The sequence below is a fragment of the Vipera berus genome, assembly GCF_964194415.1.
Source record: "Vipera berus genome assembly, chromosome: 3".
NCBI classification, from domain to species: Eukaryota; Metazoa; Chordata; class Lepidosauria; order Squamata; family Viperidae; genus Vipera; species Vipera berus.
This window is the reverse complement of record NC_138204.1, coordinates 141803519-141831290: the sequence shown is the minus strand read 5'-3', so window position 1 is coordinate 141831290 and position 27772 is coordinate 141803519. Positions and strand designations below refer to the sequence as shown.

The following is a 27772-nucleotide window of genomic DNA, read 5'->3' as shown; positions in this document are numbered from 1 at the left end:
GGAACTTGTTTATTAAAACATAGAATTTAATTGCTATGGATCGAACTTTCATAACTGGTGTGAATTGATGTCATTGAAAGCAGTGCATTCTAATCAAGGTGTATAATTTCTCCTATAATTCAATTGCGATGTTATTAGGACTGGCATACCTCCTGTTCCAACCACTAGAAGATGATTTAGGAGTTGATGTTTAAATTTCTGTTGTCACTATTTACTGCTTCCTGATACACAAAATGGACTTTAGATCTTTAAGCTACTTGACAGCAGGATACTTCTCCAGTGTGAAAAATCTAGTAATTAATATTATAATGGAAGCCTTGCCTAAAATCAGGAAATAAATCCTGTCAGTTTTGGAAATTATTCCCTAAAGAGGGTTGCCTTGTTCCCTCTTAATTGCTTTTTATCCACATTGCAAATACTTTAATGTTGAGAAGGGTTTTGAGGAGTAAATTGTTCTCTATGAACCTCTTTTACTACTGATAACTTTGATGTTTAAGATATAATGTTACTAATTTATTAATTTGTAATTATTTTTACACATAAATGGTATTGTTATTTATCTACGATTACCGGTAGTAGTTACTTCCAATTCTTTAAGAGAGAAAGCATATCATTTTAAAAAAAAATTAAGCACTTGTAATTTCCAATTTCAGATGTTGATTTATGAGTCTGCAATTTTTATTACATTGGCTTATTAGGATAAATCAGGTAGTTTCCAGGAAGATAGGGAGAAGTTATATAATTCTGGATGCATATATGTTTTATTCTTTTATTTTTTTTCTTTTAAGGTTTCCCTTTCTTAGCACGTGGAGTTATGAGACTTTGGTTTAGGTCTAGAAAATTATCAGTAGCTTATAAATTCCTAAAAGCGATGCTGAATCTGATGCTTGCTTAAGATTAACAATCTTCTCTTACTGCTATTTCATTTAACAGCAGTTTATTTACTGTTTGTTTATGTATTTATTTACTAATTATTTCTTCAATATATAGCCCTAAGCCCAAATTATATACATATCATTGCAACCTAAAATCAGACAATCTGTGGGGGAGAAAAATTGATTTGTAATCAAACAATGAAAGAGATCTGCTGGGGAAGAACAACATGAAGACCATACTGTTTGTTTTAGTCATTCAATCTATACAAAACTACTTTGTTAACAATGATGGTTATTTTTTTCTTTCGTGTTCAGGTTAAGATGGCTCAGAAGAAGAAAACTACATTATCATTCTTGTTTTCACCATTCAAGTAAGTACATGTTCCATTCTTAGAATATATCTTTTAAACCAGTCATAAAGAAATTTTCTGAATGTTACTCTGAGACTAAGTTATTCAAATAAATGAAACTTGGACAAGATTAATATAGTATTTGAGGGAACAAAAAAAAATAGAACACACAATCCCTAGCTGAATTTCTTTCTAAACATAATTGAAAGGGAAAGTAAAGCTGTGATACAATTTAAATGCTAGAAAGATTCTGCTTGACTGCTAATGAATTTGCCCAACTAGACCCTTCCCAATATTTAATGTTTAGACAAGAGCGTTTATAAACCAGGCTTAAAACAAAGTAATTACAAAACTATAAAGAAGTAAGTAAACATAGGATTTTGTTACTATTAATATATTACTCAGGATTTATACACTGCTCAAAATTACAGAGCTTTTACTATAGCTTAAATAACTCTGACAAAAAAAATTCTTATAAATCAGGGATATTTGTAGCGTAGCAGTGTCTGACATGCCACAGGTGGTTGGTTGCTTGGTTATTCATTTATTTATTCATTTATAAAATTTATAGGCCACCCATTTTACCTCAAGGTAATTCTGGGCAATCATTTAATGGTGATCAATATTTCACTGTGGTGTTTCAGAGATAATAGCTTGTTATTTGATAGAGATGAGAACTTTCCTAACTCTCTCTCTTTTAACAACACTAGTTCTCTGGGCTTTAGGACTGGGCAATAAATCTTAATTATGTCTTTTCCTTGATATTTAGATAAAGAACCAAATCTTTAAATAGCCATTCATTATTTTTATTTGGAACAACCAATGGTTTAATTCATTTTTCTGTATCCTTTGCCACATAACAAATTTAGAATATTTGTTCTAAAAAAAGATATATGCACTGGCTGAAGACATTACAGATCACATTTTTCCTCCCTCTAGTTTTTAATTGAACCTGAAATAAATTTAAGTGCAAAATAGAGAAATATGCAAGTAGACCTACCATTTTTTTTCTGAATCTTTTAAAAATATTTTTTGTTTGAATCATTATGAATACCTAGAACAGACATGTCAAACACAAGGCCCGGGGACCAGATCCGGCCCACGAAGTGGTTTCATGCGGCCCGCAAAGCCATCCTGGAAACAGTGAGGGAACGGCCCCTGCTGCCTTGGCCCTGGCCCAGAGACCCTCCTTCTGCCAGAGACCCTCAGATCTGTCCCACTCCTGCCCAGGCCCCCATAGGCACCCTTGATGCGAACGATGTAGAGCTGGCCATGCCCACCCAGTAGGCCATACGCACTTTAGCCATGCCCATACAGTAGGCCACACCTACCCAGGCCATACCCACCTGGCCCCCTGAGGGCAACCACAATGCTGATGCGTCCCTCAATGAAATTGAGTTTGACACCCCTGACCTAGAACTTAATTTCCTGCCCAAATAAAATAATTTTTATCTTTAAGCTTAGGCATCTGCTCTTTTCTTTGATACAGCATGTTAAATTTTAGTTTTTAACTTATTTATTATAATTCATGCATATTCATTTTGCTACCTAAATTGTGGCTGTATGTTAACTACAACAGAATCCAGTTTGATTTCTGAAATGATCTATTTATTTCAAACTTTAATATAAAATTTCATTTAAAAAACTTTGAAGTGGAAATAGTTACCAGTAATACATCTTCACATATGAATGTGAATAATACAGATAAAACAAAATACAACACTTTCAATATTGTGACCTGAAACAGCATGGAGCAATGTGTCTTAATCCTAAAAAAAATTAAATTAAAAATAACAAGTGATAGCAAGAAATTTGAGGTCCTGTGCTGTCAAATTCATTATATTAGCAAATCTCTGGCAATTATGGGCACGAAATGACCTCTGTAGAAATGGTACATCTAAAAATAGTGGTGGCAAACATTGAAATTTCATAATCTTTATTGCAGACTTGAGTTCTAGGCTATGGAGATTTTTTTCTAATGGAAGTCAATTATGTAATAGAAATAATAATTTTGCCAGTTACGCTCCTCATAGGAATCTGTTGCATCTCATAGGACAGTTTACAAAGCATTGTACAATGAACACTGTTGTTTAATTTCATAATTAATTGTCCACACATTGTAACTTATATTTTGGAAACTAAGCAGCTTCTGCTCAGCAGAGTTGTTAAGCCAGTTTTAAAGATTATGACCATTGCATACAAGTTCAGTGATGTGAAAGATTTAGTTAGCATTAGCCCCAATGATCCAGATTAATCATATTATTAATATATGCAATTATTAATAAGACATTCTGCTCTATAAAATAATATGGCGTATAATATGATGCATAATGTTCTGTTTTATATACTTTATTTTTGTAAAACATGATTCTTTTGAATTGTCCCCCCAGGCTCCTTAATTTCTCCAGAAACCTTTATTTGGGCAGTAGCAAATCTGTTTGCTGAAATTTCTTCAAAGATAATTTTTTTTAATTAAAAGTAATTATTGATAAGTACATTTTTACTAGGCACTGATTTATCAATAAGAATACTGCAAACTGGTTCAATTTTTTAAAAAATTCTTTAACGTTGTGCTTTTTATTCCATCTTTCCCAAAGCAGTAATAAAATTAAGATGTTGAAACGTTTTGTCTTGCACAGGTCCCTCTCTGAATCAGAGCAAATTGATATTCTGAGAAAAACAAGGCTATTTATTCAACAGGAGAAATATGAGGAAGCTGTAAGTAAAACTATCCAATGAGCCTATTTCCTTTGGTTTTTTGTGTGAAAATTTAAAAATATATTTGTTATATTTATAACTTAATGATGCTACTGTTTTTCTTTTTGATCCATTATCTAATGGTGTAATGATACTTTTATAATGTGTAACTCTTCCATTCAGGAAAGCTTTCTCCCTATTGTAATTCTTTATTAAGAGCAATATAATTTAATTGGTTATAGTTTGAATCTGTCATACTGGGTCTTTAATATTTAGAAGAATTCCCCTTGACAACTTGTTACAGGTAGTCTTCATTTAGTGACCACAATTGGGACTGATAATTCAGTTATTAAGTGAAACAGTTTTCATTTACAGTAAATTTTGCAATGTAGAAAAACAAATCAAGGATAATGCAGGTGATAAAAACTATATGAAAGATCCAGCAAAATTATGCTCATGGAGAAGGATTCCTGTATACCAATCTGTTGGAGCTAAAACCCCAGGAAAATATTTGATTGCTGTTTTTTTTTCCTTTTTCAGACATCGCTTTGTAGAAAGCTGATTAATCTTGCTTTAGATGGGCTCTCTTATTACCATACATATGACAGATTTTTCCTTGGCATGAGTATCACCATGGGTTTTATAGGATGGACATTTTATGCAATTCTGATTATAGTAAAATCAGATATAAGCATGACAAAGAGTATATCAAAGAATAAGGTATGTTTGTGGTTTGGCATGCATGGTAGCTTAACTCCATAAGTAAACTTATTTGTCTGCAGAAATTAAGTGCTGGAATTTTTGGCATATAAAAAAATCTATAAAATGTTTATAGAAAAATCTATAAAATGCTTTTTAAAAATGGACATTTTGGAAATGTAAATCTGCCATGAAAAAAGTTCCTTTTTAGGTTTCCTTAAAATATATTGAGAATTGAATTACATTTTATAACCTACTGAATATTTAGATCAGAAATGGGGAATCCTCCAGAGATTGCTGAATTACAGCGCACAACAATCTTGTTATACTGTCCATAGTTCAACATTTGGATGGCTATAGGGTCCCCATCATTGCTTCAGGTTCTAAACTGTATTTATTAAAAAAAATCATCCAAAAAGACATTCATTAATTCAGATGAAGATCATATAGAGCTGATAAAAGTGTATGTTTTGTATATAAGTGCCCACATGGCTGTGTATTTGATTTCCCCTTTTATTTGAGGAATTTATGTTTGTATTAGTGAAAGAGCATTACTCTTATTTCTATGTGGTGGAAGCAAACAGAGTTTGCTAGGGAAAAGAGCAAGCTTTAGTTCTTTGACTTTGCAGGGAAAATAATCTTGGTAAATCTTCTGATTTGCATCTAGGAGCAGGTAGATAAGTGATTATTAAGCCCTGCTGTTGAAAGATGATGACTTAGCCTGCGTGGATTACTCTGAGTTGCTTTTTATATTTGCTGGTGAATATTTGGAAATGTATAAGTAGATACTTACACAAAGGTTTACAATAATCAAATAGTATTAACATTTCTATTTTCAGGTGCCTGACAAGTTTTTCCAGTATGTCTTTGCAGTTATTGGAGTTTTGATAGCCTTTTTTCTCTTCATTCAAAGCTTGCCTTGGACCTACTACATATATTGCCTATTACCAGTTCCTGTATGGTATGCAGTTTTAAAAGAGTAAGGTTTTAAAAATAAATGAACAAGTCTCTGTCTCTCTTCTCTGTCTCTCTTCTCTCTCTGTGTATGTGTGTGTAAAGTATGGGGGAATGTATCCATGTTCCTAGATTTGGAGCCATTTGGGTTTTCTCCTTTCATCACATCACTATGTACTGCTTTCAAAATGCAAGGTTAGTATGTGAAGTGATGGATGCTAGGGTTTAGTGGTGGATGCTAGGGTTTCTGTGTGAGGTTTTAAAAAATGCATATTTATAGTATATTCACATGGACTTTTACTAGCAAGAAGATGAAAGAAAGGGATGGTTGACATCTGAAGCAGCAGGAAGATAGACTGGTAGTTCCATAACATCTGATCTTGAGTCTCACTGTGTGTCCTTCAAAAGTTAGGAATGCCAACTTTACTTCAGCAAACTAAGAGTAATTGCATCCTTTGTAGGTTAGCAAAATGATAACTACTGAAGGTTTTAGAAATAATGATTTTTTGTGCATTCCGTGACAAGCTGACTTTACTAAGTTGTGTTTCAATTTTATGAAATGTAGTTTTGAGAATATATAGTTCCCAAACTGGGCATTGTTCTAACCTGGAATTCATAGTATATTCTACTATTTAAGAAACTACTATACCGACACTAGAGGGCACCATAAACTGGAAAGTTTTGGAATCTCTGGAATAGATAAAGTACCGGTAGATATTCTTGACACACAGTTTGAATTTAACTATCTTGGAGAAATTTGTTCATGTTCATTTTTAATTCAATCTTCCCAATCTGGTGACTCCTAGTTATAATAGAATACACCATCCTTCTCAATTGGGTAATGTTGCTTTGCTTTTATTTCTTATTTTTATGTAGCTTTTGATCTAATAAGAAATTTATGTAGTATAATGTTTCCCTTTAGATACTCTGCTATCCAAGTATTGATCAGATTTCTCTTGAATGTTCAGCGGACTCAATTTGCTGGATTCTTAGTAATATATGCTGTGGGGATTGAAATATTAGTAAGTAATTCAGCTAATAGCCTTTTAATATTATTTGTGTATAATTTTTAAAGGTATGGGTGATTAAAATAAAAACAATGAAATAACAAAAGAATCAAGTGAAGATATTTTTTGAGAAATTAAAAATCATGAAATTTTGTATCTGAGGAGATTATCAATTCTTTACCATATCTATTTTTTCTGCATTTGTATATGTTTGTGCGAATTAGGTTTTGTCCTTCTTCTATCGTTCCACTCTCACTTTTGGCCTGATGGTGTTTTCTACGTGGCCTGTGGTCATTCAAATGTGGATCATAGCAAAGGTATTTTCTGCATAGGGAAATTTGGTAGAATGGTTGTGGCTACTGCCCCATGAAATGTACACTTCCATTTAAAGTTCATGAATGCTTTATTTAAATTATAAATATGCAAATGCATAGAAAGTTTTGCTAGCCATAGTTACCTTCTTGCCAACCATGTATGCATACAGTGCTGGGATTCAAATAATTTAACAACTGGTTCTCTGCAGAATTCCCCCCCCCAAAGGAGCACGCCGCCATCGCTGCTTCCCCCTAACCCCCCCAATGGACCACGTCGCCACCATAGCTTCCCTCCAACCCCCCCGACAGAGTGTGCCACCATCACAGCTTCCCTCCAACCTTCCCCCAATGGAATGCACCGCAGCCGCAGCTTCCCCCAACCCCCCCTGGAAGGAGTGCTCCACTGCAGCCACTGCTTCTCCCCCCCCCCCCAGGAACAAGAGCTCTGCTGCCGCCGCTGCTTTCACCCATCCCCCCCAGATGGAGCGCCTCCATCTGGGTTGAAGAAAGTGAAGACACAGCAGTGGGATTGCTCTCAATAAGGTGGGCGCACGTGAGCAGTGCAGCCGAGTCTTATTGTTTCTTCAACTCGGCTCTGTCCAAGGCACCCAAGCCGCTGGTGGCTGCTTGAGTGGAGAGGACGAGGAGGAGAAGAGTGGTGAGACTTTTTGCCAGCTCGCCGGCCAGGCAAGGAGTAGGTTGGGCGATGGTGGCTGGCTGGGAATCATGGCCACTCGGGGGGATCTGCCAAGCAGCGGCATTGGCGAGTACGATGCAGCTCGGCCAAAAGCAGCCACAAAGCAAGTGGGGCAGCGTAGGACAGATTCCCCCCTCATCTGCCCATCCCCCTTTTATTCCCCTTCCGAGTCCTCTTTGCAGCTCTGCCCACGCAGCCATTGAAGCAGTAGGTGAAGCACCAGAGCTGGAAAGTTCAAGTCCTAGTGACTGTGTTAACTTTCATAACAGCAGACAGAAGTGCCCCCTTCTCAAATGTTTTGACTTCCTCTATCACTCTTGGATTTATGATTTATGATTTATTCAAGTACTGATATGCTCTGTGATTGGTTTTCTTTTTGGGTTAGTTTTTTTTGAGTTTAGCTAAAGTTAGCTTTTATCTGAACTGTAAAACGGTGAAATGAAAAGTGTGGTACAGAAGAGAATATGCAGGTGTCCTGTAATGCTAACCCAGTTTGAGGACAACCATTTAAAATCAGTGAAATCATTAATAGTGCAGTATAGCTTAGAGCTATTCTGAAATGATTCTATGTCAGGTCAGTAGACAAGGGTTTAGCACATTTTTGTAGATGATTCTACCCCTTTTTTGCATGTACTTATATCACACAGTTATTAATGGCAGTTATTTCCACATTTTGACCACCTTGTAGTAATGGTGAACACTTACTGACTCTTGTTATCTGGCCTGCTGAATACACTGCCCTACACTTTATACTATGCTATCTTAGAGTGATTCCTTCAAGCAATATTGACATTTTATATATACCCCCACACACTAGAAATTTACATTTTGAATTCCTATAATTTCAGATACAAATTTATATAACTTTACTTAAAATGTTTTTATACGTACATTAATATTTAAACATTATACTTCTATTTGTATGTGTAACTTACTTTTTTTGCCATAGGCAACAGTGCTAAGTTGGATTCTCTCGTGTTTGCTCCTGGCAATCTTCCCCTTGATGCCTGTGGTAGGAAGAGAATCAAATATCTCTTTAGTGTAAGTATGAATTGGCTTTCTTCACATTACTACTTTCATGTAATCTTTTTCTAATTTCATCTAATGCTTGATTCTAAGAAGGGAAATATGTTATTGGAACCCAAGTAATTTATTCTTGAAATCCAAAATTAAAGTCACGTAATTGTGGTGGGGAGAGAGGTAATTATTGAATGTAAGATTTTGTTCTCAGATGAGAACTTTGCTATCAGAATGCTTTATATTTCTCCAAAAAAGGATATTCTAAAATAGCGGGTTTGTAAATTTATTCTTTCTGGAACAAAAATTCCGCCCATTCTTATTCTTGTTTCAAACTGAAGATTATAATTTTCTGATGATTTCTGCTTTATGTAGGCTATAAAATTATTGTGTGGACCTTTCCCCTTATTTTCGAGCTTCCCTTTTATCAGTGTAAAACAATTTTTAACAATTGGAACAAAAATGGATCCAGAAGTTTACACAGAGGCTTCTTACATTCTCAGAACAGATGTAAAAAAGTGATGAGTCTCTAGTCATATGCTGGATCCATGCTGACCCAGAGAGCAGTTCTTTATCAGCAGGAGATTGTAATAGGATCAGATAGAAAACAAAGAGAAATGGAAACGGAATGACAGATATGAAGCAGCAAGGAAAAACCCCTGTTGTCATTCTTAAGTGAAAAGCGTGTACTATCCTGTAAAATAGATGCAGGAAACTTAAAACTCCAAATACCATGGAAGTCTTTTTAGGGATATTCCATTATCTGATCTATTATCTAGATCAGGGGTGTCAATCTCGCGACATCACGTGACGTCGCACGACGTATCAGAGCTTTTTCCCCATTGCCGGCAAATGGGGTGGGCGCGGTTTTGTCGTGATGCGTCCAGCCCGAAGGCCGGCAGTTTGACACCCCTGATCTAAGTGGTATAGTGGTTAAAATACCAAGTTAGAAAGTGGGAGATGAGATTTCAAAGTCCTGCCTTGGCCATGAAAGTCAGCTGGGTGACCTTAGGCCAGTCACTCTCAGCCCAATTCACTTCACAGGGTTTTTGTGGGGGAAATAGGAGAAGAAAGATGTGTTAGACGACATTCTGAAGTAAATCCAACCTTTTATATGTTTTTTTTAGAATCAGTGGTTTAGAAAAGTGTTGGTCAGAGTTTTAAAAGGCACCAGCAGCAGTGGAACAGAATCAGTCTTTTTGCCAAAAATAATTAACTGATCATTTAAAGACAGCTACTAGCAATAAACCAAATGCAAATTTGAAAGCTTGATGTATTTATTTATTTATTCAGTAAATACTGTATATATGGCCATCCAACTCACACACAAGTGACTCTAGCTAATATTGAATTAGGAAAGAAGGTCATCCTTAATATATTCATCAGTTGAAACCTTCTTTTTGACTCCCCGGAGCTTAGATTAATGTCTTATTCATGTTGCATAGTTGCACTTTTGTGATTAATTTAATTTTTTATGAAATGATTCCTACAAAAATATCTTTGAAAAGGACTCACAAATAGTTTATCTTTTACAGAACAGCAGCTGGCCTGTTAATTATATTGATAGCTTTGTCCTACCTGGTGACATTTTTTCGGAAGAGCAAAAATAAATATTTGCATCATAGAGATCTCAAAATATATCTATTTCAGGTAAGTAAGTCCTATAAATATGTATTGTTGAGAAGTATAACTTTTGTTGCTTTGAAAAATCAGCTTTGTATATTTTGGGGTCAACATCAATTTTAACCCTGCTTTTTGGTTATTTATTTATTTTTAATTTACATTTTTTTAAAAAAAATCTGCTCACTCACTATATGCCAGCAACTCCAAACAAGAAAATGAATTCTACATATACCTTTCTACATATTTTTAAGACCTGGAATCCTTCATAGGTACTACTGTTTTGGGCAAGTGGAGAACCGTTCACCATGATGTGATACTATGATGCTAGAATCAGGGGTAAATACAGAATCTTAGAAACAGCCAGAAGATTTCCAACCCTCATTTATTAGTATCTTCATTAAGATGGAGACTTTCAGAACAGTCTGAACCATTTTCTCCAAGTCTGTCACTTGGACTTAATATCTTGGATATTAGTAGTAGATTCCCTCCCTAAACATTGACTGCTCATGTTTAATATTCTTTTTATTATTATTTTCCAATCTCCCCACAGTTTCTCACACTGAGCTTCTATAGTCCATGCGTTCATCGTAGAATCATTTTTGAAACAGGATGAATTGGGTCTTTAGGAGAATCTGTGTTGACCTATTTAACAAATTCAGTGTTCAAGATACCAAGCAAAACATCCATAAAATAAGTAGGAAAACTAGCCCTCAGCTCCATCATGTACTCGTGCAGACTCCCTCATACAACATTGCTGGGGTTGTGGTTTTCACTCACATGATGGTTCTCCCAAAGGCAGCGTCACTAGTTAGGATAGCCAGGCGTATAAACAGTTTGTCCCACAAAAGAGTCTATGACTTGATGTCAAACAATCCTAGGAAAAGGGATTTGCTAAGCTGGCAAGGAAGGAGGCTTCCATCTGAGATGCTGTCAAGGTTGCATATGGTGATGGACCAAGGAATAGATGTGGACTTTCAGGGGGAAAAAAATCTCATTGTTCTTTTGCTGTATCCTTCAACTCCTCCTCCTTTTCCTGAACCCCATGTAGGGAATGCTTAATAAAACAACAAATTCTTAATTCGGCGCTGGTTTAGTAAGATAGAAATTGTTTCCCTGATGATGTTATAGAAATTGTCCAGTGAGAATCTGCAAAACATATACTGCATAGGACCCAAATGCTGGAATGCTAATACTGGAAAGCAGTTATATTTTCCAGAGAGAGATTTTGGGGTTACGATAGTAAAGAAAATATAATGTTTCACAACAATTTTAAAAGAAAATATTAACTCAATTACACCAAGAAAACTGGGACTTTTTATTGAGCTTTTCCAGATAGGACTACAGGTAGTCTCGAGTTACAACAGTTCATTTAGTGACCATTCAAAAATACAGCGGCACTGAAAAAAAATGATCGTTTTTCACACTTTTATGGCTATTGCAGCATCCCCATGATCATGTGATCAAAATTCAGACACTTGGCAACTGACAATTGCAGTGACCTGGGATCATGTGATCATGTTTTGCGACCTTTTGACAAGCTAAGTCAGTGGGGAAACCAGATTCTTTAACAACCGCGTTACTAACTTAACAACTGATTCTCTTAACAACTGTGACAAGGTCATAACATGGGACAAAATTCACTTAACCAGTGTCTCACTTAGCAACAGAAATTTGGGGCTCAGTTGTGGTCTTAAGTTGAGGGTTACCCATATTCTAGTTTGGCATAAATAATTTGTGTTTGATAAATAATTTGTGTATTTCGATTTGTGTCGGAGTGATTGTTCTTGTGTGCACAGAGTTGAGTGGCTGAAAAATGACACAATGGATGATGTTATATTAAAAGATGATCTGTACGTCTTCTAAGGAAGAAGAAATATTATGATCTGGTCTTGGCACTGTTTTAAAGATTAAAACATGTCCAGTAGATGTCACTGTAAATTTAAGATAAATGAAGGAGTTGGGAAAATAAACTAATCCAGATGAAAACATATAAAAAAATTGTCATAGTGTAGTTTTGCTATAGCCTTTGAATTAGATTTTAGTTTTGTTCCCCCACACATGATTTAATTTGTTGTATCACTGTGTGAAGGTTTTAAACATTACAAAATGAACTTTTTTTGTACCTCTTTGTTGGAAATCATGTAATTTCGCCATCTGTATAAGAGCTTTGGATTAGCCTCAAACAGTCCTACTTGAACTTCTCCCTATCTCCCCATAAGACCCCCTAGGTTTACATGATAGAATCTGATGCTTTACTTACGCCCAAAATTTCCGTAACTAAGTGATGCAGTTAAGTGAATTTTGCTCCATTTTACGACCTCTTCTTACCACAGTTGTTAAGGGAATCGCTGCAGTTGTTAAGCTAGTAACACGGTTGTTAAGTGAATCTGACTTCCCCCTTGACTTTGCTTGTCGGAAGGTACCAAGTATCCAAATTTTGAACATGTGACCGTGAGATGGCTGCAATGGTCATAAGTGTAAAAAATGTTCATAAGTCACTTCTTTCGGGGGCAGTTTAACTTTGAACAGTCACTAAATGAATGGTTGTAATTCGAGGACTGGTTGTAATTGCTAGGAGAGATCACTTTGGTGCTTTTTTGTCATTATAGATGAAACATGCTAGCTTCTCTACCATTATTTTGTGTCCTCTCTGAACACAATAAAAACTGGCTTCACTTTCCTATTATGGTTGGCATAACTGGTGCCAATTTACTGTGCCTCTATTTGGTTCACTTCTCTCTTGCTTTTATGTGAGGAAACTGCTTTGCACCACTGAATCATTTCAACACTGGATTCCTTTTTTTTTGACACTTTAATACAGAGGCCCCCAACCTTTTGGGCACCTGGGACCGGTTCCGTGGAGAGAAGTTTTTCCATGGACCGGAGGGGGCGTGGTTTCATGTGCTGTCTGCATCCCACGGATGGGGCTTTGATTGTTTGTGCAGACCAGTTTCTGGCATGCCAAGGCCCCGTGCTGGTCCATGCAGAGCTCAATTTTGGATAATGAATGCACTGATTTTAATCGAGTTAAAATATGAACGTTATGCCATTTTATTAGTATTTAAGTTTAAAGTCCAAATTATGTCATATAGGTACAGGGGGGAAATGACAGGCAGCCTGTCAACTATTATGGCTTCTATGAACTGTCACATAATGACACACCAGGCAAAGTTCAATTAAGCCAACATAAAACATGATGCCAAATAGCGCTTGTTTGATGACCTCCTCTAATTACTTCTCTAATCTGTAACTCTGAAATGGACTCCTATTGACAAATCTCCCTTTTAAATAAACTTGGTTGAAAGGTTCCCTCCTGAGTACTTTTTCTCTTTATTTATTCAGTCTGGAGGAAATCAAGCATGAAATGCAGTTATGCAAGTATGAACCAACAGTTTGCTCTGGCAGTTCCTGAATGTATTTATGGTGATATCCAAAATACAATGGGGTTATACAATATCTTAACAAATATATTATCAAATGAAATTTTAAACAGTGGGTGGTTTTGAAGGCTTCCTTCCTTCTGCATACAATTTCTTTTTATTTAAATTGCCAATTGAACTTGATCACAGAGTGCAAACATTTCAGTTTTTGTTTTTTTTAAAAAAAGACCTAGTCTTTGGGGGGAAAAATCTGAATAGTCATTTTATTATCTTGCTAGTGTTCCTTAATGCCATAAAGTGGAACCATTCAGATGAGCTGTTGATTATTTTATTTTTTATTAGTTGCTGAGTCTGGTGGCATCAACATACATTGTGAACAGTACTCATAGCAGTCTTCAGAGAAAACAAGGATTGCCTATAATAAATCAGGTTATCAGCTGGATGACATTAGGTAAACCTACCTCTCTTGTCAGAGATTATTTTGGATAAAGATCTGTCAGGTACACATAAGAAATGCTGGTTTGCTGGTCTTTCTGCTATTGCTGCTATGTTCTTTCACTGAGAAGCATGATCTGAAAGATTGTACTCTGATAAAGATTGATAATTACATAAATACAGGAATCCATATGCATCCCCTAATAAGATAAGCAGATTTAACACATTCTGATGAATATTTATTTGGAAGTAGATGAGAGTTTGCATTAATTTATGATCTTATTAAGTGTTGAGGGGGTTCAGCATAAGCAGCAGTGATTAAGGGACTAGGTTTGCTACAGTTATTATTTTTTTAATGTAAATTTTATTAGTTTTTATAGGTGGGGAGGAAAATGAAGGGATAGGATGTAGGGTTGGGATAGCGGGAAAGTTGGGGGAGGGGTTGGGGTTTCCCCCAATTACATTCAGTATTTAGCAAATAGCATATTGTCTGGGTTGATATATATCAATAGAAATAGTAAAAATAATGATTAGTAACTGTTTGCTATAGTTATTGATCCTGGAACTATATAGTAGTTGCAGAGAACTGAGAAAGCAGCTAACGAAGCAAATTGGGGGTGTGAATTCTTGGCTTAATTCTGTTATTGGAAAGAAATCGTAGTTTAAGAAAAAAAAGGCTCTGCGTGAACCTCCAAAGAACTGCTCTAAATATGGACTCACTGGAGAAGAGCCTAATGCTGGGAAAGATTGAGGGCAATAGAAGAAGGGGATGACAGAGAATGAGGTGGCTGGATGGAGTCACTGAAGCAGTAGGCGTGAGCTTAAATGGACTCCAGAAGATGGTAGAGGACAGGAAGGCCTGGAGGAATGTTGTCCATAGGGTCGCGATGAGTTGGACACGACTTCGCAGCTAACAAACAAAAAGTAATACATTAGGGTTGCACATCTCTTCTCAGCAAAGAATTTCAGAATCTCTCACCTAATCTCCCTGATAAGGTTGTTGCAAACATAACAGCATTGAGGACAGCCAAATGCACCATGCTATAAATGTGCTGTGTTTACTATGTGCTGCATATAACAATAGATTCAGGCAGATGCCGATAGCTTATGAGCAACCATTCATTCCTCAACAAAAGAGGGTAACTAATAAACATAAAGCATTCGTTCTTCAAAGCAAAGCAAGGCTGTGTCTTAACAATTCCCACCTGTCCGCCCCTCGCGCTCAAAAATTGTGTGAATTTGAACTGGGGATTTTCCAAGTTTTTGTCAGCCAGCACTTGCTGATACTTGTTCTTATATGTGATTGTAGCGCATGATGTTTCTGCTTTTGCCTGCTGCTGCTAGTTAAGGGCAGGCAACCCTGATTCTTCATAAAGACGGCCGTCAGGTTTGTTTGTTTTGAAAGCTTATTCTTGCCACTTCAAGCTGTCTGCTGTTCTCTCTGCCCTTCCCAATGTTTGCCTTTTGTCCATCAGTCCCCTAGGAGTCAGATCTGCTCAGACCCAGAAGAGGCACGTGAAGCATAAGATGTTTCATAACAGCTGTAAGCCAGGGTGGGCCTAGTGAGATTTTGTTCTCATACTTATCCAAATACATTCTGGATCTCGTCTAAAGCACAAGATCCTTATTCCTCGGGATTGCAATTTTCTTTTCCTTGTTCTGCCTGTAACTTCAGCTTTTCCTCATTTCAGCCCTACAATTTGTCAAAAACACATTTTAATGTATTCTTCTTCTGTTCGAAGTTGCAGTCAAAAACAAAACACCCCACCCACTTAAGCAGTATAAATTGTTCCTTGCTGTATCTCTTTCTAGAATATTTTGCTGGTTTGAACACTTGCTGGGGAAAAAAAAAGTTAAAATTAGCATGCGAGCTATTTAGTGTAATGGGCAACAAAACATGAGTTGTTGCTAGATGTTTTTAAGATTATGTGTTGTGTTCTATACTTTAAGTAGGGTAGTCCTCGACTTACAACAGTTCATTTAGTGACCATTCGAAGTTACAATGGCACTGAAAAAAGTGACATAAGGCCATTTTTCGCAGCTGCAACCTTTGCAGCATCCCCATGATCATGTGATCAAAATTCAGATGCTTGGCAACTGGTTCATACTTATGACCGTTGCTGTGTCCCAAGGACATGTGATTCCCTTTTGCAACCTTCTGACAAGCAAAGTCAATGGGGAAGCCAGGTTCACTTAACAACCAAGTTACTAACATCAACTGCAGTGATTCACTTAACAAGTGAGGTAAGAAAGGTCATAAAATGGGACGTAAATCACTTAACAAATGTCTCACTTAACAACAGAAACTTTGGACTCAGTTGCGGTCGTAAGTCGAGGACTACCTGTATTTACTGCAGCACGGTCTGATTGTGGCCTAGCTATTAGCAGTGCTTTTTGAAATCTACCTTGAAAGAATGTTATCTGGCTTGGCTCTTCTTTCTTCAGAAATAGTAAGACTGTGGTTTCTTATCTGATCCTCAGTTTCAAAACACTGGTTTCTTTCTGGCTAGTCAATATAAATTAAATTAAATTAAATTAAATTAAATTAAATTAAATTAAATTAAATTAAATTAAATTAAATTAATAAATTAAATTAAATTAAATTAATAAATTAAATTAAATTAAATTAAATTATTAAATTAAATATTAAATTAAATTAAATTAAATTAAATTAAATTAAATTAAATTCCAAGCCTTGGCTTGAATGTGATGTAGTGGCAAGGAAGAAGGGCTAGAATAGGGTCAATTTAATCTATCCCCAACCATAGAAACTGATTGGATACAGGGCCACCTCAGAAATTTGGGTTGTGGGAGGTATTTGCTTTCTGCTTATTAACTGAAGGACTGGTCATATTGTAGGCAAGGTTAAAACTGTGATTAAAATTAAATTGTTTTCTATACCTGTGATGTGTTTATTCTTGGTATTTTCTTCCCTTTTAATGTTTGAATTCTGTTGTTGTTTGCTACATTTTAATTTTTTAAAAAAATAAAATAAAAACGTTGCGCCAGTCACTTTCCCTCAGCTTATTTTATTTCACTGGGTGGTTTTGTGAGGAAAAAAATGGAAGAGGGGATGCTATATTTGTTGATGTGAGCTCCTGGAGAAAGTAGATAAGCTAAGCTAAGGCTTGAGAAATAATTAATCAGAAATGGAGTGAACTCTTTGACGTCTGATTCTTTCCAGTTGCACAATCCCAGTGTTTTGATGTAGGGAACCTCCCATCACCTGACTGCTTTGATCTAGGTTCTGCCCCATCTCCCTTCAAATGCTGATCTTGCATATGAGGTTTGGTGGAAACCTGATCAGATGTTCTCTGTGCTGTGTGCCAAGATGAATAAAGATCTTGAAAGTTTTGCCTCTGTACTCCCCCCACTTATCAGCTGATGTCTGGAAAAACAGAGCAAGCTCCAAGCATTAAAACAGAGCTTTCCATTCCACTTTGCTATCCCCTCGCCCTGTTTTTTTTCTTCCTTTCCATGCTACTTAAAAGAGGCAGATGTCTTATGACCCTAGATCATTCATACTTCTTTTTTTTTAATCTTCCAAATTGTCTGTGTTTTATCCAGCATTAGAGTAGTGGTTTGAAGGAAGCATTGCAGGCCTCTGTATTTTTAGCTTCTAAACTGCCCAGTGTAAATGCCACTTAAAAGAGGAAGAAAATGTTGGACACAAATTAGCATCCTCTTCCACGATTGAAATTCGGAATGACTGCCCTTTTTTTCATTTTGTTTGTGCTCAGCACGAACTATTTGCAATGCAGTTTCATCAAAGGGCGTATCTTCTTGCTATTCTGTTTTAGTTGGGTAATTTCTAGGAATGCAAAGGCAAACTAGCCAATAGTTTAAAGGTAATTCATGACTTCCCAATTTAGGGTGATTTAAAGAGATACTAAAGTATTTTTCTTTTGACAGATAATTTTCTATTTCTTACAGCTTCATCCTTGATAGTGCCACTCCTGAGTCCCACTTTTCTGTTCCTGAGGCTGCTGAGCATATTTCTTTCTCTGATGTCAACTTATCTTCTCCTTAGCACTGGGTATTTCCCCCCCCCTTTTTATAAAAAGATAAAATTGCCCTCGAATTGAATTTGAGCCCTGATGATTTTGTGCAGTAAGTGGCAGCACTTTGTTTGAACTCAGAAGCTAAGCTGGTTCAGGCTTGGTTAATATTTGGATGGAAGCCCAGCTAGAATTCCAAGCCTTTTAGATAGACTGGGAAATAGGAAAACTGTCATTGGAGAAGGCATTGGCAAACTGCTTCCATAATGTTGCAAAGAAACTACATGGATTTGTCTATATACTGTAATGGCTGGGAATCTAGTTTGACTCAAGATGATCTTTACTTGTATTGTGTATGTGTAGATTTGCTCTGGGTTTGAGGAAGGTTATGCAGTTGTGAGAATTTAATATTGTCACAGTATTAAATATTGTCACAATATTTGTGTAAATATATTATTTCATTCATCCTATGAGATAAAAGTTCAAAGTATTGTGCATTTTCATTTACACACTTAGAAATAACTCAAATTCCATAGGTGTACCATGTCTTCCAATTATTTTAAATATAAGTGATATGAAGTATCTTTGTTTGGATTTAATATTTTTTATGAAGTATCTTCGTTTGGATTTGATTTTTTCCCCCCTTCAGAACAGCCACTGTACTAGTTTTCTCTATGCGCCCTTAGTTATTATTTCTTATAAAATAGCATGATTACGTGTACGGTATATAGAAATACCTTAGATCATTTCCTTTATATTCACTTGCTGTCAAAATATGTGCTGATGTAGGTATGAAGCTCTTTTCCCTCTGGCGTTGGCTTTGTTGATGTTTGTGTGGATAGGCATGGAGCAAGAAACAATCCAACAGTATGGAATTTCATTTAAACCTAAGGTAATGATTCAGTACACACCTCAGGAAAAAATGCTACCTCCCTCTTCCCTCAGCAATTAAAATCCCAACTGACTCATGAGCCTGAGAGCGTAGCCACAGAATCCCAACCACAAACAGGAGAAATCCAGTGGTTTCAAAGACACTCATTAGCTGTGGCCAAAGAAGTAGCCAGATTTTCTAGAAGCCAGCGTGTATTCCACTGGTGCAAATCTGACAAGTTATTTTCAGAGAAAACCAGAACTAAGTGATCTGGTAACATTAGAATGTTTTGAAAATACTCCCAAGTCCCAGGCCATATGCCTAGTCTTCCTGGGAGCAAATGGGAATTCTTTTGAAAAACATCTGAAGGCTATCTTCAGATTGTCCGCTCTGGGCAGTATTTTTGCATCCAGGCTCCATTTTTATTTATGAACACTGATGGTTGCAAGGCATTGTTGTTAATGCAATTATATTCATCAGCTAATCACAATGTACACATGTTGTACTTTGACAATAAAGGTTTATTATTGAAGAAGTTGGCATTTTTGGCCCACTCTTAGGGTTTAATGGATGATGTGAGTGCCCTAGTTCTTGCAATCATTTACAGTATCTGTTTGCCCCTAATTTCTTCCCCATCCCCCTCAGCAACATTATTCTGGAAGTCAAAAATAAGTGCTATAGTGCTGCATACAAGTTTCTGTTTCCTTTTCACAGTCTAAAAGAATGATATAAATCAAACCATTCCCCTCACCTCTCTAATCCTGTCCACGTGATGTGGCTATTAAGCTATCAAATGCAGTCTTAAGCTACATTGATGGAACAATAGTATCCAGATCACAAGAGGTGATATTATTGATGAATCAGTATGTTTCTATGGGGTTGATACTTTAAGGACTGAATTAATTTTATACTGTTACCAAGTGGGCATTATATACAGTACATCGTTTTACTAGTTTGTTTGGCTTTTTAGTTTATTTTAATTGCTATATTTTTTCTTTCTCTACAGCAGGGGTGTCAAACTCAATTTCATTGAGGGCCGCATCAGCATTGTGGTTGCCCTCAGGGGGCTGGGTGGGTATGGCTAGGGTGGGCGTGGCCTACTGGGTGGGCATGGCCAGCTCTACATCGTTCGCATCAAGGGTGCCTATGGGGGCCTGGTCTGAGGGTGGGACAGATCTGAGGGTCTCTGGCAGAAGGAGGGTCTCTGGGCCAGAGCCAAGGCAGTGGGGGCCGTTCCCTCACTGTTTCCAGGATGGCTTTGCGGGTCGCATGAAACCACTTTGCGGGCCAGATCTGGCCCCCGGGCCTTGTGTTTGACATGTCTGCTCTATAGCATATATATTATACACTTGTACATGTACGCTGTACAGCTTTTTTTGTTGGTGAAGTTTGCTGTATTTCACTGTTAAGAAAATGAATTGAAATGTAAGAAAGAGATGATTTTATTATGTTGTGTGCATAAATCCCATCTGGGGTACTGTGCTGAGTGTTGCATAACACATTTTAAGAAGGACATCAGTAGATCCAGAGACATTCAAAAGAGGGAGACAAGACTTTGAGGGATATAAAAGTTGACGGAATGCTTGGAAGAGCTGAATATGTTTAGAAAAGAAACTATGATAGACAACTTCAAATAGATAGACATCATGTTGAAGATGGAACAGCCTTATTTTATGTGGCTGGCTATGTAGCTTAGAACTAGAATAATGAAAACTTGTTCCATAATAATCTGCTAATATTTGCCTCTTTGACTGGAGTTGTTAAAGCAGAGAGGGCAATAATGCATTAGCACAATGTAGATTGCATTCTGCATTGAAGATTCTGTGTTAACAAGAAGTATTGATTTGGCACTGCAATATCTTTGCTCCAAAAAGTTCCACAGGATACTGCTAGAAAGCAAAACCAATTTTTCTGGATTAGGAAAAAATATACTATTTTGTAGGACATTGGGGAAAAGGGGGGAAAAACGAGAGCCAATTCATAGGTCAGAGTATTATTTACTTATTTAAGGCAACAGAAGTACTTGACTAGTTAACAGTGTTTGAAAAGTAACTTTCTTGAAATAATAATTGAGATATAATAAAGTTGTAGGAGAAAACACGTTGTGTAGATTTTCCGGAAACTTGGAAGCATCACTCTTTAACTTTTCATTTGTTCTTGGGGACATATACTTTTAATGTGAACATAATCCTACCTGATTTTCTGATGCTAATTTTTTCTTTTTTTGTCTTTATAGCTTTCGGTTCTCAGCTTTTCTTGCCCTACAGATATAACCCAGTTTCGACCACTTCATGTGGATGATATCAGGAGAGCTTTTTTCTTTGTATCCTTTGACTTAGGATAAAAAAATACTCAGCTAGGGCAGTGAAGATGATTTTTTTTAAAAAAAAACGATTGCTTTTAGGAAGTTTTTCCTAAATGATTTATTATTTTAAAGATTATTTCAATAGATTTATTTTAGGATTATGATTAAATTACTACCACAAAACAATCGTGACAACAATGGTATTTTGACTTTTTCTAAAAAGTTAAGGTAAAGGTTCCCCCACACATGCGTGCTAGTCGTTTCCGACTCTAGGGGCCGGTGCTCATCTCCGTTTCAAAGCCGAAGAGCCACCATTTGTCCGAGGACGTCTCCGTGGTCATGTGGCCGGCATGACTAGACGCCAAAAGTGCATGGAACGCTGTTACCTTCCCACCATAGTGGTCCCTATTTTTTTACTTGCATTTTTACGTGCTTTCGAACTGCTAGGTTAGCAGAAGCTGGGACGAGTAACAGGCGCTCACTCTGCTATGCGGCACTCGGGATTCGACCCGCCAAACTGCCGATCTTCTGATCAACAAGCTCAGCGTCCTAAGTATTATCAAATCTATAAATTTGTTACTTAGAATGTGTTGGATACCAATTAACTTGATATAGCTTCTTTAATACACTTCAGACATAAGGAGGGAAAATCTTATTTTCCATGCATTTAGGCTTTCTACTAATAAGAATTACGTAATCAAAAGACCTGTCTGCCTTTTTAAATCATTATTAATTGTCCATAAACTTTCTCGAAAATATAACATTTAGGCTAATGTAATGAGTTTTTCGGGCATAGCAAATATTAAATATTTTAAGATCTTATAATAGTTTAACAAAATGGAGTATTACAACACTGTTTTTACAGAATGAAATTTCTCATCTAAGGTCGAAGTGTTTTATACAAATTGTGAATAACCAGAATTATCTAACAGACTCACCAGCTTGTTAATTTACAGATTACAAGCGCTATTTAAGTCACAAATCAGTTTATATTGTTTCATTTCTTTTTAAATTTATATTTTATTCCTTTTAATTTATAAAAAAGAGAAAAAAGGCATGAAACGCAAGGATAATACTCATGGATATATACATACGTACGCACAAAGTGTTCTGATAAAAAAGTGAAAGAAATACAACAAAGTAAAAAACATAATTTTGCCATAATGACATATTACATTGTTGATATTGACTGACTCCAAGAACTCCCCGGCATTTGCCACGAGTCAACATTGATTTGAAGGCAGAAAAAAAAGAAAAGAAAAATAAAACCAAGAAACAATCAATCAACAAACAAACAAATAAAATAAAATAAAACTACAGATATAGTATTCTTGATGTCTGTAAAGTAGTTTAACATCTTATACATTTTTTGCTCATCAATTATTGCGCAAGCTTTGAAGTTTCCAAAAGACTGTTATGGTCATCTGACCTCAACCTTGCTGGCCTTGAAGACCTCATTTCTGGACTTGACCTGCTCTCCTTTGCTGAAACTACCTGATGGCCATTTGGTTTTGCTTTTCCTGTTTGACACTGAAAGCTGAATGACTTGAATAGTCACTTGTTAAGAATCGTTGCATCCTTCAGCCACTGTTAGTTCCATTGAACTTGTTTCAGATCATCTGGACCTAATACAGACGAGCTGAAACTGGTGCACCAGATTTGCCATGGAGTGTAACCTCAATCATCCTGAGAGATGGGTTGGCAACAATATTTTTTAAAGTCTTAGAAAAATGTCTATTTAGATGGATAAGCAGCACAAGAAATTTGACTTCTTCTTCTCTCCTCTTCTTTTTTCCACACATATAAACTAATGTCTCAATAACTATTTCGTCTCAAGGAACCAAAGAATGTAATATCTCTGCAAAGTTAAAGAGGGAGCTGCAGTGATTCGCTGTTCGTTCATATATGTATACGGGTTTAGTAGCCCGGCTGGCATATTAATCTCACTAGAAGTTGCAATTTTGGTTGGTGCTCTCAGATGAACATTATAAACCATAATTTTGGCTACACGTTCATAGAATTGCAATGTATATACTTGTTAGTTCCTGGATCAGTCAGGAGATTCTAACCTTTGTGAAAAACATTGTGGTAAACAATTATGCTTCGTTACCTTGTTGGCAATATTGCATTTTCCTCAACTTGATGCAGGTTTTCTTCATAGTGACAGCCTTTTTTGGGACTGGAAATATAGCTTCTGTTAACAGGTAAATTGATCTAAGCTGTTCTTAAAAGCAAAATTGCAATTCCTCCATTCTGTTTCAGCTTACTTGTTTCTACACTAAACAATTTAAACAAATGCCTTTATAATTACATCCAATATTGCATATTCTAGAATGTTTTATATTAATCATGATGAGGGGAAAAGAATTATGCAGGATCAGAAATTTTCTCTACCCTTAGGGAATTTCACCAACTATTTCCTTTCATTTGTAAAGGGGAAAATATAGGAAAGTGTGTTTAGGTGACAGAGACATCCCATTTTTTAACTACCAGGTTAGGGTAAAGTATCTTTTACCAACAATTTAAATCTGGATGAAAGCTCTATCCTGGCATTTGTTACCTTACTGAGACTGGAGTAGAGAATCAACCTTTTCCATCTCTTTCATTAGCTACTCTAGTGTTCCAACAATCTAGGATAGAGGTAAGGAAAGTGAGTTGTGAGTTGTAGGAGCTCCATCTTACAAACTTGAAGCTCTAGCTGATAAAGGTTTCTTGCCTTGTTCTCTTGTCTTTAAATATCCAGGATAGAATAGCACATACAGGAAGTCCTTAAGCCCCAAATTCCTGCTGCTATGTGAGACACTTGTTAAGTGAATGTTATCCCATTTTATAACTTTTCTTGCAGTTCTTCAGTTAGCAACATGGTTGTTAAGTGCATGTGGCTTCCCCATTGACCGCTTGTCAGAAGGTTGCAAAAGGGAATCACGTGACCCAGGGACACTACAACTCTCATAACTATGAGTCAGTTGCCAAGTGCCTGAATTTTGATCACGTGACCAGGGGAATGCTGCAATGGTTGTAAATGTGAAAAAGCGGTCCTAAGTCACTTTTTTAGTGGTCATTGTAACTTTGAACGATCACTAAATGAACTGTTGTAAGTTGAAGACTACCTGTAGTTTACTGTGTAACAATGTCTCGTTTCCGACTAGCTGAGGGATCTTTGGTGTTGTCCTAGGTTAGCCTAGATTCTTTCCTTCGATGGGTTTCAGTGTAGGCTGCCCAAGCAGGAATGACTCAAGATGTCAACATACACTATAATGATTATGGACCTTTCCCTAATGGAATTTGCACCTGGCCCCATGCATTCAGCATAGCACATGCTGATCTGAAAGTGGAGTTTCTCTCTTGTCATGAACAGAAAAAAATCTGGTAAGTTTTCAACTGGCAGCTGCAATAAACCTCTTGAGCCAAGCATCTTGTGGCTCCAGATGGTTTTCTTGGGGGCTATCCCACTTCATCTTACTTTGATAACTATCAAAGCCTTGGCTTATCTGTGGAATACAGAGATGGCACTGCTGTTCCTAAGCTCTTTCTTGTCTCTGATCTTAGTCAACAGTTCAGTTTTCCCATTCGTCTTAACAAAAAGAAACACAATGCACGTATACGTTCACATTTAAATTATCTTTTTGCAGTGCTGTAGTCACTTCGTAGGCAAAATAATTTCATCTTTCCCAACAGGAAGCTGTAACTTAGTGAAAATGTGAATATCTCTGCAAAAAAAACCAAACTTATTTAATAGCACAGATTTTCCCTAAAATATTGAATGAAAGGAAAGGAAAAACACAATTCAGCAACATGCCTGTGGCTCCAGCCTGCGGATTGTGTATAGGTTCACTCTGGTGCTCATAACAAATGCATAAAGAACCGGATATGGCATGCTACAACTTCAGTGTATCCGTACGACATCCGAATATTTCTTTTCCAGTTGGAGTCACATAGACATTTATTAAAAGGAAGAGGGACTGTGGATGGAATAAGAACAGTATGAAACCTGTTCCAACATAGTTCTATGGGAAAGAAAAGACTATGTAGTTGACAGGCATATTTGCAATTTTGAGAACATCACCTGTGCTATAGCAATACCACCTAGACTTATACACTGCTTCACAGTGCTTTACAGCCCTCTCTAAGCGATTTACAGAGTCAGCATATTGCCCCCCAACAAGGTGGGTCCTCATTTTACCAACCTCAGAAGGATGGAAGGCTGAGTCAACCTTGAGCCTGGTGAAACTGGGACTGCCAAATTGCAGGCAACCAGCAGTCAGGGGCCTTATCTGTTGCCAAAATGGTTGCTTATGCGTAGTTTGGTAATCATATTTGGGATTCCATAGTTGGAATTTGAACATGTCATTTGTGCTCTCGATAAATAAATAAAACTGCTTATCAGGGGCTTTTATCTGTTCACAAAATGATTGCTTGCGCAAAATGTGGCAATCACAGACACACAAGACCACACAGGAAAATCTAACTGGAATGCTCTTTGTGATGCTTATCCCACAAAGCACTCCTTTCCACCACTCTTCCACCTAAGGTTAGTCTTGACTTCTTGAAGCGTTAACAAAGCACTCGGGTACAACCATCTGCTGCGTGTGTGTGTTTTTTAACATTGTGCTAAGATTTTTTTTTCTCGGGTTATTTTTGGAAATAAAAGTTTACACTGGAAGCTGGCAACCTGCCTTTATGAAAAGAAAAAAAAACCATGTACGTGGGTGTATAAATTCAAGTGGGCCAAAGCTTGGACACCAAATAAGGTATTGTTGCCGATCATGGAGACCACATTAAGAACCCTAAATATAATAGTTTCCACATGGAAAAAAGCAAAAACAGTAAGCTGGCTTAAATGTAGCAGCCAATCATTACAAGGAATAGGTAACGTGCCAGGTTACTTTTGTGTATGTCGCTTGTTTACTTACAGATCTAGAAATGACTGATAGTTATCAGTGGAAAAGAAAATGATATAAGGAAATATTTTGTAAGATCAATGGGGCTTTAAAAATACTTTTAAAAAACCCTAAAGTTGAGCTGTAAAAGTAGAAGCAGTATAAACTAGCAGAGTATCTCCTTTGCTACATCATAATGCCACATTTTGTAATTGAGACAAAGGACACATGCTATTTGCTGTTTCCTCCTGGAAAGTATTGGTTACAAAAATGCACATGAATAATGTTTGTTCTGTTCTCACTCTTAAATTCTAGCTTTGATCCAACCTCAGTGTATTGCTTCTTGACTGTGTTCAGCCCTTTCCTGATGGGAGGCTTGCTATTGTGGAAGGTCAGTAATTGCCTTTGTTTCGGAAATGTTATTCGTTAGACTAGATAGGCCAGTGGTTTTAAACTGCTGTGCTGTACACATTTCTATAACCCGAAAGATCCGTAGGTGTGCCACATCGGCAAGCCACAGGAAGTCACAGGACGTGCCACACAACTGTGTAACTAAAATCCCACCTCTATGACATCACCAAAGATGGAGTAGCTCCCTTTCTCCTCCCAAGTCTCAGCAGCCTGTGATGTCATGGCACTTCTGGTTTCGTGACCTGGAAGTTCCACCTATGTATGAGATGTATGCAGTAAGATCAAAACTACTGGGATAGGCTACGGTTCTACTGTACCCTTGTCACTATACCTTAAAGTTAGAAGGTTCACTTTCCAACAAATAATCTTTTAATTATGCAATTATTTTTCACCTATTTCAATAAATTGTAAGCAGCCTAGAGTCGCCTTATAGGGGAGATGGGCGGCATAGAAATTTAATAGGTAGGTAGGTAGGTAGGTAGGTAGATAGATAGATAGATAGATAGATAGATAGATAGATAGATAGATAGATAGATAGATAGAAGAAAGAGAAAGAAAGAAAGAAAGAGAGAGAGAGACAATTGGCCTTTGTATGGTTTTTGTGTTACTTTTTCAAATGTAGAATACTAGACTTTTAGCGTGGCTCTGTTTTAACATATTTTATTTTGTCTGATCTTCACTTTTATTATTCTTCAGTTTATGACCACTTATGGCCCAAGGGATAAACTGAGTAAATTCCAAAGACCTGATCGTCTTCTTTCACAGGCTTGATGTCACAAGAGAATGTAGGGCTTTCAAGGGACCCACAGTTTGGCAATCATGGCATTGCAATTCAAGCCCACCCCTTTTTGTAGATGCTTGACACATGTACAGAAGGAGCAGGGCTTGGATCACAGCAGGTTTTGATTTCCCCTAGATGCCTTGGGTAGGGGAACCCACATTCCTAAAACTCTTATCTCTGATAGGAAGCCATTTCTTTCTGTGTTACTTCATCACAGAGAAAGGAACCATTTTCTGTATAACGGGAGTCAGGAGTGATGTCTCTCCACCTTCTCCTACATTGATGATGACAAGCTGTTCAAATCAATGCTTCAAATTAAAAATGCTACTAAAGAAATACACAGTACTTCATATCAATCTCTTTTTGCTACTGTTACCATGTTTCCCCGAAAATAAGGTCGGGTTTTATATTAATTTTTGCTCCAAAAGACGCATTAGGGCTTATTTTCCAGTTAGGTCTTATTTTGGGGAAAATATGG

General features: G+C 36.8%; 1 protein-coding gene across 1 annotated transcript in view; it reads left to right on the top strand.

Annotated features, from left to right (window-relative positions):
- The window catches only part of PIGN (phosphatidylinositol glycan anchor biosynthesis class N), a 76154-nt gene that overhangs the window by 29384 nt on the left and 18998 nt on the right, over positions 1-27772 (top strand). Inside the window, exons 13-26 of the mRNA XM_081324398.1 lie at positions 1191-1246; positions 3865-3943; positions 4463-4642; positions 5461-5600; positions 6498-6597; positions 6807-6899; positions 8543-8634; positions 10146-10260; positions 13956-14064; positions 17982-18084; positions 18836-18938; positions 21154-21240; positions 23371-23426; positions 26418-26493. Of these exons, the coding sequence (XP_081180524.1) occupies positions 1191-1246; positions 3865-3943; positions 4463-4642; positions 5461-5600; positions 6498-6597; positions 6807-6899; positions 8543-8634; positions 10146-10260; positions 13956-14064; positions 17982-18084; positions 18836-18938; positions 21154-21240; positions 23371-23426; positions 26418-26493 (1389 nt within the window). The remainder of the gene's footprint in view (positions 1-1190; positions 1247-3864; positions 3944-4462; positions 4643-5460; positions 5601-6497; positions 6598-6806; positions 6900-8542; positions 8635-10145; positions 10261-13955; positions 14065-17981; positions 18085-18835; positions 18939-21153; positions 21241-23370; positions 23427-26417; positions 26494-27772) is intronic.